General features: G+C 49.1%; 3 protein-coding genes across 7 annotated transcripts in view; 2 read left to right on the top strand and 1 right to left on the bottom strand.

Moving 5' to 3' along the window:
* Positions 1-1,471: 1,471 nt before the first annotated feature.
* On the top strand, positions 1,472-6,919 carry LOC122373185 (UBX domain-containing protein 1-like). Its single transcript, XM_043351022.1, has 9 exons — positions 1,472-1,488; positions 1,808-1,895; positions 2,141-2,194; positions 3,872-3,988; positions 4,343-4,504; positions 4,720-4,828; positions 5,158-5,289; positions 5,705-5,885; positions 6,384-6,919. The coding sequence occupies exons 2-9, from the start codon at positions 1,855-1,857 to the stop codon at positions 6,425-6,427; spliced, it is 840 nt and encodes a 279-aa protein (XP_043206957.1). The 5' UTR covers positions 1,472-1,488; positions 1,808-1,854; the 3' UTR covers positions 6,428-6,919.
* LOC122373186 (putative pterin-4-alpha-carbinolamine dehydratase) lies at positions 6,862-11,091 on the bottom strand. Of its 3 annotated transcripts, XM_043351023.1 has the most exons (4): positions 9,057-9,104; positions 8,503-8,647; positions 7,834-7,971; positions 6,862-7,457 (listed from the first exon to the last, which is right to left on the bottom strand). In XM_043351023.1, the coding sequence occupies exons 2-4, from the start codon at positions 8,632-8,634 to the stop codon at positions 7,275-7,277; spliced, it is 453 nt and encodes a 150-aa protein (XP_043206958.1). In that variant the 5' UTR covers positions 8,635-8,647; positions 9,057-9,104; the 3' UTR covers positions 6,862-7,274. The 3 variants fall into 3 exon arrangements, with proteins under 3 accessions (XP_043206958.1, XP_043206959.1, XP_043206960.1); XM_043351024.1 differs by lacking the exons at positions 8,503-8,647; positions 9,057-9,104 and adding an exon at positions 10,842-11,091; XM_043351025.1 differs by lacking the exon at positions 8,503-8,647 and having other exon boundaries at positions 9,057-9,135.
* Positions 11,092-12,078: 987 nt separating this feature from the next.
* The window catches only part of LOC122373184 (HAUS augmin-like complex subunit 3), a 42,738-nt gene continuing 40,634 nt past the window's right edge, over positions 12,079-14,182 (top strand). For all 3 annotated transcript variants that reach the window (XM_043351020.1, XM_043351021.1, XM_043351019.1), the window contains exon 1: positions 12,079-12,282. In XM_043351020.1, coding sequence (XP_043206955.1) covers positions 12,190-12,282 — 93 coding nt within the window. In that variant the 5' untranslated portion in view covers positions 12,079-12,189. The remainder of the gene's footprint in view (positions 12,283-14,182) is intronic.

The following is a 14,182-nucleotide window of genomic DNA, read 5'->3' as shown; positions in this document are numbered from 1 at the left end:
AGGAAATTGACCGTGGAATGATATTTTTAATGATTTTTTAAAAATGACAGAATGGTGGAAATATGGGTTATATGACATTTAACATGCAATTTTAAGGAAAATGAAGCATTTTTTACATTTTGAGGTCAAGTATAATAATTTTCGCCTGGTTATGAAGTTTCATTCTAGCGACACCAGATGCTGACATATGCAAGCGAACACGCGGACAGTCCCGAGGTAATATTGTTGACTTTTGGTGTCGGGGCGATCGACCGCGTGGAACGTCAGTGATTTTACCGAACTACTGTTGTAAACTCAGTTTCAGTGGTTTAAAATCATTCAGTTGTATTTTATCAGCCCTGAAAGACATATTTTATTTGGATGCTAGCTGTTTAGCGTTGTTTTATAAGCAGCGTCATGAGCGTGGTTTTTGTCTTCGGCGTTTCTAAGCATGATCGTTTGGGGGGAATTTCTCTGATATAGGTCGCTCTGTGTGGCTTATTTATAATTTTTATGCTGATTTCGATCATTCCTCGTGCCCATCCTACCAGGCCTTTTGCCACTTACACTCATTAAGAAAGGAAAAAACTAGATTTTCATTGGGACTAGGTGTTTTGAGGGTGTAACATATTCAGCGTTCCCATTTTTGGATACTTCTTGTGCTCGTCAACTCTCGGTGATTAGCAGACAGGTGCTTGACATGTCTCCACCCTCGGCGCGGACGGTGGATATAGGTATGGAAGACCTTGTTGAACATCGCTGAGCGTTGTGGATTACGTAATCCTGCAGAGGGGGCGTGCCCGCTGCGAGATCGACGGGAATAAAAGCGCAGAAGACCGGGCGAAACATGCAACGGTCTTGCCGGAAAGGTCATCTGATGATTGTTGCGTTAACAATAATTTGCGGCGTTGGACGTGATGCTTGTTAATGAAAAGAGCCCCTGAAAGGCGTCGGTGAAATCGTTCCCAATTTTGGGTACGCCGTTCCCATAATAAGGAACGCTTGCAGCGCCAGTGTACGAGAGCGTTCCCAAATTTGGGCTCGCGGCCCGGGTGATGGACTGCTTTAGAAATAGGGGAACGATTTGAAACTACGATGGGCCTTACAATATCAAACTCTTTCCCAACAATATTGAGACAACTATCAGGCGGTTCACGATCGTTTTATATTTTTTGGACGTCATTTAACGGTTCTTTTTCTTGTTTTAAATAATGCCTACATGGCGTTCCCATATTTGGGTTTATCGTTCCCAAACATGGGAACGAAAATGCGTTCCCGAAAATGGGTACGCTTGACCATAGTTCCGCCTACTGATATACCAAGTCTAATTGGAGGGGTTTACCAATTGCCAGGCTGTGAATCTGATTGTAGATTAGGATTCACTTAAATCTAACTTGATGACAGTGGTTTTACTCCGATCTACCCATTTTCTGTCAATTTAGAGGAGTTTGCATCACCTGTTTTTACGGACGACGGTGAAAACAGGGCGCCTGGGGCGATTTGATCAAGGTTCGTGAAATTTACACGTGACGTTTGGCTTATAGAAGGCCCATGGAGGGGGAGAAGCTCCAAATGTCACGTGACTAATATGCCCTCCGGCGCCCTGTTTTCACCGGCGTCCGTTTTTACCCTTGCACTTTGAACTTTGAAGTGGCAGGAACTTTGAACAAAGACCAATGTTCTGTATTTTTTTATGAGGCTCAGGCAGTTTTTAAGTTTTTCTTTTTTTCCAAATCTATGGCGTGTGGGGCATGGGCAATGGACACTGCAACTTGAACTGTCTAGTGTCTGTGTTGATCATGATTAATCTGGTAATGCTCTTTTTCAGGCTGATTGTTCTCTTCAAGTCTGAACTCTTGAACACAAGAGCTTAACATGGATACACTTTTGGAAATGGGATTTCCAAAAAATAGGGCGTAAGAAAATCTAGCCTCTATCTTGTACTGCATACCTACCGTACCGGCTACCTATTGTAAAAGCATGCTATGATTTTACTTGCATGTAATGCAGAAAGCCTTGGTTGCATTCATATTCTGTGTGAAGAAATGAGAGTGACTGTTCACTATACAGTCATAAAATGTTTCTCCATAATCACTCCTGCTGGAAGAAATAAAGTGTTTTGGATAGTGAAAATTATAACAGTATTATTTGTTTGTTTCAGAGAGAAAGCTCTTGCTCTGACAGGAAATAAAGGAGCTGAAGCAGCAATGGAGTGGTAGGTTTTCTGTTATGCTCACCATTGCATACACCAAACATTTCTTGGGGCTGCCACCAAACATTTCTTCATTCCTCGCCAGCCAGATCCACCAGCATAACCATCTGCTAAAGGCTATGCTGCACATTCCTACATTTGCATTAGGATGCTTCTGATAGTGTTAACAAAAAGCACTGTCTTGAGTCCCTAAGCTGCCCAAAATTTTGCCTGAAACATTCTTGTGTGATTCGTGGCTGAAAAGCTGCCCTCCTTTTGGCCCAGTATGGGGGGGGGGGGGCTCTGTGCTGCACACAGGTTGGCATGGGAAGAGCCTAGCCTAGTATGAGCCAGCATTGATCTGGCACTCCCCATTGGCAGGGGCTGCATTACACGCTAGATTAAGTCGGAAAATGGGATGGATTACGATGCTGCTCGACCAAATAGAGTGCTCATATGCTGCATTGGTGCACACTGCACAATGTACATGCAGTGGATATGTGCGTCAAATATGTGGATAGTGCCTCAGCTAGAATCTGAAGCCGATTTTGTTTGTGCTGATTGGCTGCCAGTTATGTTTCTGCGTCCCAGTAAAGTACGGGACAGCGGTGATCCAGCCATTAGTCTATCTATATGATCTGTAGATTGAGCTGATACAAGCCTCGTATTTCATAGTCATGTCCGTTTTTTTTTATAAACTTAGCCCGAACCTTTTGAATGGAAGGATTCACAAGGACAGAGCCACCGCTAAGCGAAGCTTGTTTCGTTGACCCTGCCCTCTACCATCCGATCGCGCAATTCCGGTGTGAGATCCGCGCGCGTCACTCACCGAGCAAAGACTGGCCGCCACCGGGCGGCGCCCCGCGACCTCCGAGGCGCAGGTCACGTGATGGCGGCCGCCATAGGCGGAGGCAGGCTCTCGAGCCTGGAAGGCTGGAGCTCGCCTCTCACACCTTCCCCTCCTCGTAGATTTTCCTCTTCCCGTCCTCTCCCCCCCCCCCCCCCCCAGGAGCCGCCGGTCTTACTGCGTCCACTGGCCCTCCGGCCATCTGGACGCCGGCTTGCGTTGCCGGCTGTCCCGACGGGGAGGTGGGACACCAGATGCTGCCTCGGCTTCCTCGTCCGATTCGTCCGACGCTGACGACGATAGCTCCGTCCTCTCCTCGTCCAGTGACGGGGAGGAGTCGCTTGACTCGTCTGATGGCTTGCGCTGTCCATCTTCTCGCTCTTCCCCGGCTGGTGCACTGCCTGCCGGCGGCGGAGCCCCCAAACACTCCCCTCTGTCCTCGAACGGCTTCAATCGGTCATGATGCCGAACATATCGCCGGTGCCCGGTTCTATGGCTGGAGTCCAAAGTTGACCGTGCGTACATAACTGCGCACGGCCGGTCCCTCACTGACTTCGCCTGGCTACGGCCTGCCACCAACCGCAACCATACCTGTCAAAATCGACAGCTTTCGACATTTGCCAGGGAGGGATTCACATGTACAACCATTTAAATTCGCTGATCATGTCAGATGTTTGGTGATCTATTCGCCTGCTGCTCTCTACTCGTCTCGTGCACCAAAATTCGTTGAAACTCTAACCTGAGTTCGCTGATCGCGTCGGTCAGCAGGTGATGTGTTTTTCTGCCTCTGTCTACTCGTGCACTGAGATTTGTTTAGCGTGTGTCGTGTCTCAGCTGTGTTTGTGTTGTGGCAGGCTGCTGCAGCACTCAGAGGACCCGGACATTGACGACCCGCTGCCGGAGGGGGCGGCCGAGGCCGCCGCCGGAGAGGGAGCAGCCGAGGCCGCCGCCGGGGAGGGACAACAGCCGCAGTGAGTGGCTGTGTACCCCGCTGTCCATTACAGCTCCACGTCTAGTAAAAGCTGTGGTGCTCAAGGCACCGTTTATTGATTGTTATTGAATGTTTTATGTGGTTTACTGCTGTAAGTAAAACCACTTTCGTCTGGCCTTATCACAATGATTCGTGATATTTCCATAATTGTACAGTGGACGTCAGCGTTTGCGCAACATAATCTTTCTAGTGCATGCTCTGGCTTTCGGCTTCATATATCCGAGACATTCGAATTAAATTTTGATGGACCTAGTCCACAACTGTTTCAGCAAGATAGTCGGCGAAAAACAACTCCCAAACGATCTGCCATGCATATCGCCCGCTCTTTTTTCAGAAGGGTGCTATCTGAAGAAGAAAAGGCTGCCAAGGCGAAAGAATTAGAAGAGAAGATCAAGCAAAGGAGGAAAGAGCGAGAGGAAAAGGAAAAGAAAGAAGCAATAGAGAAAGAAAAGAGGAGAATGGAATCAGGAAAGCAAATCGTCGATGCGAAGAGACGGTACGAAATTGAAATGCAGCTCTAAAGAATAATTTAAAATGATTAAAGGCAGCTGGATATGCTGTAAATATTATAACCCTCAAAATGCTCACCTAAAATCCTGCCATTTCTTTTTTCATAGTGCGTTTACTGATTTATTGCTTTGATTTGTTGTAAGTAGGTACTTATTGTATTTTCTCTGTTAATCGTCAAATGAGTATTTACGAATTTTGCAGAATGGAAGAGCTTGAGATGAAGAAGATCGCCGAGGAACGGCGGCGAGAAAAGATGGAGGACCGACTGGCCAGAGAGCGCGTCAAAAAACAAATCGAGGCCGACAAACTCGTAAGTCGCGTCATTTTTTCCGATCACCTATATAGGCTAAATGAGCAGGAAAATAATAAGTACTTTTCATGCCAAACGGATTCCGTGCTCTCCCTCATGTGATTGTGATATAGGCGTAATACGGATCCTGATAAATGGAGTTAAACCTATGCTGCCCAGTGTCGTGGTTAGGACGTGCCATCTTCACTGTGGGCTTTGCCGTCACATTCGTCACATTCATCTTGATAAAAGTTTTCTATCTCAGATGAATATGTGTCCCTTACAGTCCGAATCGTGTGAAAAGTGACACGGTTCCGTTATCTCACCGTTTCACTCTGTCGTTTCGCTAGGCCCGGCGGCAGAAGTTTAACATGGACGGCGCCGCACCCGCCGCCTCTGCTGCTGCGGCGCCCGCCGCCGCCCCTGCGACCCAGCCGGCCGAGGCCGCCCCCAAGAAGGAGTACACCATGACCCGGCTACAGGTGAGGTCAACTCATAGACTTCGACATCGCAGGGCGGTTTAGGAATGCAATCGTAATATTCCTCTCCCTTGATATTTGTGTCACAATGGTCAGCTCTTTTCGCGCTCTAAACACTCTTCCTTGCATATTTGTCTCACCGACAGGCCAGGGCTCACTTGCCGCTCTAACCTCCCTCTCGCAGATTCATCCCACACTCCACAGACGGGTTGATTCTCTGCCGTTCTAACAGCCCTCTCACAGATTATAATATTACAGACGATTCTATTCTTTCTCACCCAATGTAACCTCCTTCTGTCCCTCTCTCAGATTTGTTTGACGAATACGGGACGGGTCGATCCTCACCCGTTCTTACCTCCCTCTCTCAGACCCGTCTCACAGACGGTTTGATTCTCACCCGCTCTAACCTCGCCCTCAGATCCGCCTCACGGACGGCGCGGCGCTCACCTCTCAGTTCGCTGCCAAGGAGGCGCTGGCGGCAGTCCGACTCTACGTCGAGATGAACCGCACGGACGGCCAGGGCGCCTTCACGCTCGGCACCGCCTTCCCGCGGCGCGTGTTCACCGCGGAGGACTACGAGCGGCCGCTCGACTCGCTCGGTGAGATGGAGGGGGTGCTCGGAGAGTTCCGGATTCGGGAAGATCCTCTTGGGGATGTATGGCGCCGTAGATCGCGATGGCGCAGGTCGGGATGGGCGTTCCCTTTGAAATATGCAGCAGTGTTGTAGTAGCTAAATAAAGGGGATGTCGATTTGGCTCAGTGTTAAAGGTTTGACAGTTTCTTCTGAGGGTTTTGACGTGCATGTTCTTTGGAGTGAGCTATAAGGTGGTGTCAGGCTACTTAATTGAATAGATGAATGGGGGAGACATAATAGTTGAATAACGCTAATTGATATGATGACTTAACAGCCTCTCATACGCAAGTGCAGTTTCAGGATTGCGTAATTTTTGAATGGTTGGTTTACTTAGCTAGGTTTTAAACCATACCTAACTCACCAATTATTCAATCGCCGTATGTTGATGTTGTCATACGCTTAAGTGCCCCGCGCGTCTGTCGTGCTCTCTTACCCCTGTGACCCGTTCTCTCTTCTCCCGCAGGTCTGGTACCGTCTGCTGTACTTATCGTCTCCAAGCCCACGTGATCTCCGAGCCTGCTCAGACTGTAACCATGCCAAGTGATCCTTCAGTGTGGAGTTCTCGTCAGCCGAGATTCCAGGGCAGCCCCGCCCGTGTGAGGTCCCACTAATTCAGGAGGTTTTTTGAAGTTCAGAAGGGGGAGGGTGGCCAGGAAGTGCGGGTCTCAGTGGACTGGACCGGCGCGGCGTTCACGGTGGTGTGTTTGGTTGTCGGCTATTCCCAGTCCCGTCTTGTTCAAGTGTTTGAAGAATGATAGCCAAGATTCTTATCTTTAAGCTTGTGAATATTATCTTGCAGGGGAATTAACATGTGTTGCAGTTAGGCAGGGCTACATTTCGTTTGATACTTATCCGTATCTCTCTCAGAAGGGGCTCCCATATTAGCGTGCCTTTTGTGATGCATCATCACATAATCAATATTTCCTTTCCAGTCATGCAAATACTTTTGCAACATTTATTTACACAACGTTCGCAAAATAAAGCTGCGATGAAGCTGTTGGTCCCAGTTTGGCAGGAACGCGTCAACACAAGCGCAACAACAAGACGTCCACCTAAAAACGAGTATTATTTCCCTGTTCTTTTCTGACCACTCTGCCGTGGGGCAAGCGTACTTTCTTGCCAATGCATCCACCTTGCCGCCCTGCCTTCCTTACCGTATGTATCTGTCACCAGGCCCTCGTGACCTCGCGGCTCTCCAGCATGTCACTCCTCGTCCCCCGCACATTACAGTGCCTCACAAGTCACCTCATGACACCAGTCACCTGGGTCTCTCGCCATTCCACTGCCGTTCGATGTCATCCTGCTGCCCTTGGCCGTCCCACTGCTCGGGGTGATCCCGCTGCCCTTGGCCGTCCTACTGCGCTCCAGAGCCTGCCACCGAGTCGATGAAGCTGGCCAGGGTGACGTCCTTGCCGCTGAGGCCACCGCAGTCGTGGGTGGAGAGTGTGATGTCCACACGGTTGTAGACGTTGAACCACTCCGGATGGTGGTCCATCTTCTCCGCCTTCAGGGCCACGCGACTCATGAAGCCCCACGCCTGGAAAGGGAGCGGTGCTGGGTTTATGTGAGGGTGTGGGGATGGGGGAGAGGGCGACGGTTGCATGATGAATTGTTAGCAAACATTTGCTAGATTTTGTAATCGAATCAGTATGCAGCCGTCGTGGAGATGAATGACTCAACTCGTTCGATTTGATATGCCTTGGGGCTAAGGTTCGACTCATTTTCAAAAATGGTCGGTGACTTCACGTCGCTATTTTATGTGGAGCTATCATTGATGGCTATTCGGTCTTTCGGAAAGAAAATCTCTGCTCTGCGCTCGTCACCCTTCCACGCCTATTATTTCGTGACTTTATCAGTGACATCAATACTCGCATATTTTATCACCCGAAGCACCGATAAAAACCTGTCCTCACCTGGTTGAAGTCCTTGAACTGGAACTTTTTCTCGATGGCGTCCCGTCCGTCTGTCTTGCTCCAGCCGGCCTTCAGCAGCGGCTCCAGCTTTTCCGTGCGCTCGTCGTCGCTCAGCTTCATCCTCTTGGCGTCAGGGCCCTGGAGGTCAGGCGAGGACCGGTCACGGGGGCGTGGCACGACACAGGGGACTAGGAGAGCCTCTGTGGCCAGCCACACCGGACGAGACACTGAAAGGGGAGTGAAGTGTGACTTTCACTGGGTCTTGAGGGAGGCTGTTTGGCTGATATGATCAGGTTTGGGCAGGAGTTCATGCATGGTGTGGCATGCAGCTGATTTGTTATTCAATGTTAGCCTGGCATTGGTTAGACAGACAATGCGCTATCTGGTTGTTGTGTTAGTCATCCACGTCTACCTATTCGTAAGGTTCGTTTCTCGAGCGATGCAGTTAGTTTGATAACCCCGTTTCATTATTAGCAAAGGTGAAGTTTTAGGTTTGAGAAGACTGCTGTTTAAATTTGTATATCGCGCTGGTTCCATTGCGGATCCATCATCTACACAAGCTCATGTCCAAGTATGCATCTTGATCTCGCATTAGTGCAGGGCGAGTGCAGCTCACTGAAAATGTCTTTAATCAATCGACAAACCAAGCACTCGGTACCGGGCACTCACCGTCGTTTTGAGCGTTCTACAGCCAGGCCACGGTAAACCGGCTGAACTGTTTACGACGTTTGTCAACAAACGAGGCCAACCGGGCTTAGGCCCGGTAGTAGCTTGTAACCGTACTAGTCCGCGGACCAGCATGGTCCCGTCTTATCTACAACAGAAAATAATGACAGATTGTGAGTGTGTATATCAATTATCCAAATCAATTTTCTGATATCCGATGTTCTATGCATTACCAGTGCGTTTCTTTCCTTACTGCGATCCCAACCTGTCGCCTCCGGCCTTATTTTTTCCCGGTACGCAGTGTGCAAGACGCCGGGTACAGTGAGCAACCACGTGCACGCTGCACAGTGCTCAATCAAGGCGGCGAGCAACAGATAATAGTCCACGTGTGCTCCACATGCTCCTCACAGGCAAAACACTCAACAGCCAACACCGATGAACATGAATCCAATCCAGTGCGATTTACCAACACCGAGAAGCAACTGACAACCACCAACCACCTTGCACTAAGTAAGCAACCGCTTGTCAGTGAGTCTCTCCTATCACTCAACACTCACCCAGGCAGCCGAGATCAAAACACAGCCCAACACGGTCCCACACCTTCCACCCGGCCCGGTCCGGCTGGTCCGCTGGCACCGAGCCAAGTTGGCCGTCGGCAGGGGCCTATCCGGGGATCGATAGAGGTGGGCGGGGCGCCCGGGTCGAGATAGAGGTGGGCACTGGGCAGACAGGACAACTCGGTACCCATGGCCCGCCGCGACCTTGGTAGCAGGCGGGGAGTTGGAGCTGCTGTTTTTATGTGGTTATGAAGCACACGCTACTGACGCTAGTGTCCGAGCGACTGGTGGAGGAAAATGCTTGAATGGCACAAGCATGTTCACCTATCCGTGCTTCTATCCTCAGGATACTGAAATCCTTCTCCTCCAAGCCACAACCCCCTTCCGGGCTGGACAGGCAACTTTATCTCATGCGGGCTGCTCCCTTGGAGCGGCACCGCTGCTCCCGAGGGAGCTGCACCCCGTAGCCGGGTGCAGAGAGTGCTTGGGGGGCTGGTCGGCCTGTCCTATGGACGGGCTCAGCCCCGGCGACTCTCTAAGGTGCCTGCCCAGACCAATGTCTCCCCCTAATTCCTATCATCCTTCCGGCTCTGCAATGGTCTTGTCGACCGAAAGGGCCTAACCCAACAAAACAAACAAACAAACAAGCATGTTTATTTTTGCTCTGACTGGTAACAAGACTAGCAGCTCAAACTGCGCTGTGGTAGAGTACTAGAAATATTCATTTGTTGCCAGAGCTGGGCAAGTGCGTTCCTTTAGTGCGTTCCTGCGTTCTTCCGTACGTACGCACCGCCCTTTTTAGGAACGCAAGAACGCAGGAACGCAAAGTTTTTCAAAGGAACGCAAGTAAGAGGAACGCACCACCCGAAATTTTGAAGCGTTCCTGCGTTCTTGCGGAACCACCCGAAAAATTATATTGCTGCCAATGACCTCTGTGTCAAATGTTTGAATCTCGAGTACGTGTGTTTGCCGGTGCGCCACTTGTCAGTCGAATCGAGGAAGGCTTGCTTAGATTTAGTGGTGATGTTTACTATTCGATTCGGTTTCAGGCATTAAAGATTTTTAGTGGTGATGTTTACTATTCGATTCAGTTTCAGGCATTAAATGTGTAGAGTAAATATTATAACTTTTACTAAGATACATCTTTTAACTAAACTATTGTTTTTAAGCAGGTCGTATTTTTGTTGAAAACCCTACGGATGATATTGGTAAAACGTATTTCAGATATTCGATTCGGAAAAGAGATGTCGAGTTGCTTTTCGGCCCCACGTCGCCATTCTGGGTATTCTGTGATCGATTCGCCCCGTGTTTGGTTGGGCCCGCGCCGCGTGGTTCGGCGGTATTTTTGAGGGAGGAACGCAGGAACGCAGGAACGCTAACGCACCGAACGAAAAAAAAAATGAGGAACGCTATTCCAGGAACGCACTAACCGCGGCCGGAGGAACGCAGGAACGCTAACGCACTACCGAAAATCGAGGAACGCGCCCAGCTCTGTTTGTTGCACATAACAAAGTGGTTACTTTGCTCTCTGATAATGATTGTCTAAGCACGAGGCAAGCGTTCCCAAGATACGAGGAGCCGAGGTTTTAAGTCGGTCCCATCTGATCATGCGTAAGGAGATGAAGCAAGCGTCCTGAAAAGGATAAGGCGAGGCCCGATGGTGACAACGTAATCCTTGGGTGACAACTGAACCTTGGATAGGATAAGAACGCCAATCAGCACGGATTCGAGCCTGCACTACTCGCCGAGTGTTGAACGATGCTTGTGCGAAGCGAGTGTACTCACAGGAGCTCTCTCGGAGCCGGCGGCAGTGACTGCGGGCCGCCTCTGCTGCTGCTGCGGTACCGCCATCAGCAGCGGGAGGAACGACACAGCTCGGCACAGCGGCCTCATCTCGGACCTGACCTGACCCGACCTCCCGTGAGGGGTCTGGCCACTCGACACCGCGCACCCGAGCGGGGCGGACCGCCAGCCGTCGGTACCGGCACGGCGAGTATGTCGGACTTACAGGCCTCAGTCACACCGTTCGATCGATCGCACACCGAGCGACCGCGCGCTGCACCGTATGCGTATCACTGACACTGACGACGTGACACTGGTGCGACACTGACACTCCAGCGACACCGACCAACACTGACACCAACGGGCGACACGGCACGGCTTTTGACGGTACACAAAAACGCCGGTAACGATCGGAACCACTGATATATCGGTCAGATTCGGACCGGTGGACGGCGACGGCGAGCGGCGGCGGCGGCTCCCGGTAGTTCGTATATGCACCCCACACAGACCGCCGGCAGGTACTGGTGTGGGCCAGTTTGACGCAATAGCCCCTGTCCGACCGACCGACCGATCGCCAGTAAACCGTGTGGTGAGTGTGACTGCAGGGTATCCAGAGCGTGAGAGCCCGGGGTAACGCGCTGTGAACTGTGAAAGACCGCTAATGCTGCACGAGTTGGCATGTGTCTCTCACCGGGAGTCAATCACATACCCCACTCGGGTGAAGAGCAGGTAGCCACATACGCCTGCAAGCGAGTGGAAACTTACCATGTGTCAGCCTACGACGCACGTTCCAGATGGGAGAGATAGGACGGCCGTCAATGCACCGTCCCGACTCGTATGGAAAGGACCCGGCGGCCGGCCGGCGCCTGAGATCGGAGGACCGGCCGGCGCCGGCATCACAGCCTCCGGCGAGGCCACGCAGCTGTAGTTCGCCAGTCTGCCGCCAGGTAGCAGCATTGCTAGGATGTTCATTTGTTGCATTTGTTGAAGGTTACATTTCATTTCACTGTACGTTGCCTATATTTGTATGTTCTTTTCATTGATGATATACTGGTATTAGTATTTACAAATGTTTTATTTTGTGTCTTGTTTTCATCCAATCACTGAATTATATATATCATCCAATTTTCCGGTAAAGTGATATTTAAAAGAAAACTTCACTTGGGCAGCACAAATATGGTAGCTAAATTAGAGCGGCAAATTTGAAGTGTTATGCGCCACTTCACGGCGCAAACACAAATACAACACAACAAAACGCAGGAAAAGCTGAGAGTAAAACTGTTTAATTTTAGATTTAAGTAAAAAAAAACTGGTATTAATATTCTCCGTTTCTTCATTGAACACGCCAGACATGTCTTCTGCAGATTTCGTGCGCATTTTGAATGAAGTTGGGTATCCTAAAGCCTCAAAATTCAACCCATCGGACTGGGACTGGATGTTTGAGGTAAGGCGTAACAAGGAAAATGGCTTTTGACCTGTATCCATTTTGATATTATTAGATAAATAAAAGAAGTTGACCTTTTCCTCGACATCAAAAATGTAAAAAGCCGAATAATATATTTTAAAAAAACGGTGAGCTTTCGGCCACTGGCCTTTATCAAACCAACGTGATAACAATGTTAAAAGACGATCCTGTGAATAATCTGTCTGCCATTTTTCAAAAACCGAAGATCGTGATATTTTAGGAAAGGCGCTACTCATAAGGGCAAACTATTTGATAGACCGATTGTCTACATAGTGTCCGGTGTACGTAACATACATAATATACAATTGTACACGTAGCTGTCAAACACACATCGTATGGAAGGTATGTACACTAACGCCGATGTACATCACACACATAACAAAATAATATACACATACACATATTAATCGATTGAGTTGAAAAGGCTACACGCTCACAAGATTGAAGATACACATGATACAGGCGCTTACATGATCGGCCACGACGAAAGATTTGAGTTTATGTGCGGGCGGTTTGCTTTTATAAGTAGGGATTCTGCGATTTTTCTGTCTGGGTGGTCTTTGGAGAGATAAAGGACGCGAACCTGAAGAGGAAGGGATGATTTGTTTAGCGGCGCGCCGGGGTGGTGCTCACGGAAGTGGTCTCCCATCGGGGTCCCTTCGGATGCGCTCAAGGCGTCTCTTAAATGTTCGTTAAATCTTAGTCGAACAGGTCGTTTTGTCTCGCCAATATATGTGCCGTCGTCACCCTTTCCTTCACACAACTTACAATTTAGCCTGTAGACGACGTTCTTCTGTGTACAATCACCTGAAAAATCTGATTTACACATGTTGCATCGTGGGCCTCCAGGGCAGATAGGTTTAGATAGAGATAGGTTTAGATAGAGCAGTGCTAAAGAGAGGGCGAGTACAGATAAGATTTGGACATTGTTGGTTCAAAATGGGTACCCAGAGAAAGTTCTTAGAAGGCTCTTGTGGGAGGTCAAACAGCAAGGGTCCAGATCCAGGATGGGTAAAGTTAGTCGAGACAAGGGCGAAGATGGCTTCTTATGTTTACCGTACATAGATGAAGAACTGCTATGCAAAATTCAAAGTAAAGTTAGGAAATCTGGCTTAGCTGTCAGGATAGCATGGAGGAACCCCCAAAAGCTACGGAACAAACTGGTTAGATCATCTCTATCTAAACCTATCTGCCCTGGAGGCCCACGATGCAACATGTGTAAATCAGATTTTTCAGGTGATTGTACACAGAAGAACGTCGTCTACAGGCTAAATTGTAAGTTGTGTGAAGGAAAGGGTGACGACGGCACATATATTGGCGAGACAAAACGACCTGTTCGACTAAGATTTAACGAACATTTAAGAGACGCCTTGAGCGCATCCGAAGGGACCCCGATGGGAGACCACTTCCGTGAGCACCACCCCGGCGCGCCGCTAAACAAATCATCCATTCCTCTTCAGGTTCGCGTCCTTTATCGCTCCAAAGACCACCCGGACAGAAAAATCGCAGAATCCCTACTTATAAAAGCAAACCGCCCGCACATAAACTCAAATCTTTCGTCGTGGCCGATCATGTAAGCGCCTGTATCATGTGTATCTTCAATCTTGTGAGCGTGTAGCCTTTTCAACTCAATCCATTAATATGTGTATGTGTATATTATTTTGTTATGTGTGTGATGTACATCGGCGTTAGTGTACATACCTTCCATACGATGTGTGTTTGACAGCTACGTGTACAATTGTATATTATGTATGTTACGTACACCGGACACTATGTAGACAATCGGTCTATCAAATAGTTTGCCCTTATGAGTAGCGCCTTTCCTAAAATATCATGATCTTCGGTTTTTGAAAAATGGCAGACAGATTATTCACAGGAT

Source organism: Amphibalanus amphitrite, unplaced genomic scaffold (genome assembly GCF_019059575.1).
Source record: "Amphibalanus amphitrite isolate SeventyFive unplaced genomic scaffold, NRLGWU_Aamphi_draft 001456F_arrow, whole genome shotgun sequence".
Lineage (NCBI taxonomy): Eukaryota > Metazoa > Arthropoda > Thecostraca > Balanomorpha > Balanidae > Amphibalanus > Amphibalanus amphitrite.
This window is presented reverse-complemented; position numbering and strand designations above follow the sequence as displayed.

Coding starts and splice junctions, on each gene's coding strand:
- LOC122373185 (XM_043351022.1), top strand. CDS start 1,855: ATGGATACACTTTTGGAAATGGGATTTCCAAAAAATAGGGC. Junction 3,989..4,342: donor GGGGAGGGACAACAGCCGCA/GTGAGTGGCTGT, acceptor CTCTTTTTTCAG/AAGGGTGCTATCTGAAGAAG. Junction 4,829..5,157: donor AAATCGAGGCCGACAAACTC/GTAAGTCGCGTC, acceptor TCGTTTCGCTAG/GCCCGGCGGCAGAAGTTTAA.
- LOC122373186 (XM_043351023.1), bottom strand. CDS start 8,634: ATGCTGGTCCGCGGACTAGTACGGTTACAAGCTACTACCGGGCCTAAG. Junction 7,972..8,502: donor GTAGAACGCTCAAAACGACG/GTGAGTGCCCGG, acceptor CCTGACCTCCAG/GGCCCTGACGCCAAGAGGAT. Junction 7,458..7,833: donor AGTTCAAGGACTTCAACCAG/GTGAGGACAGGT, acceptor CTCCCTTTCCAG/GCGTGGGGCTTCATGAGTCG.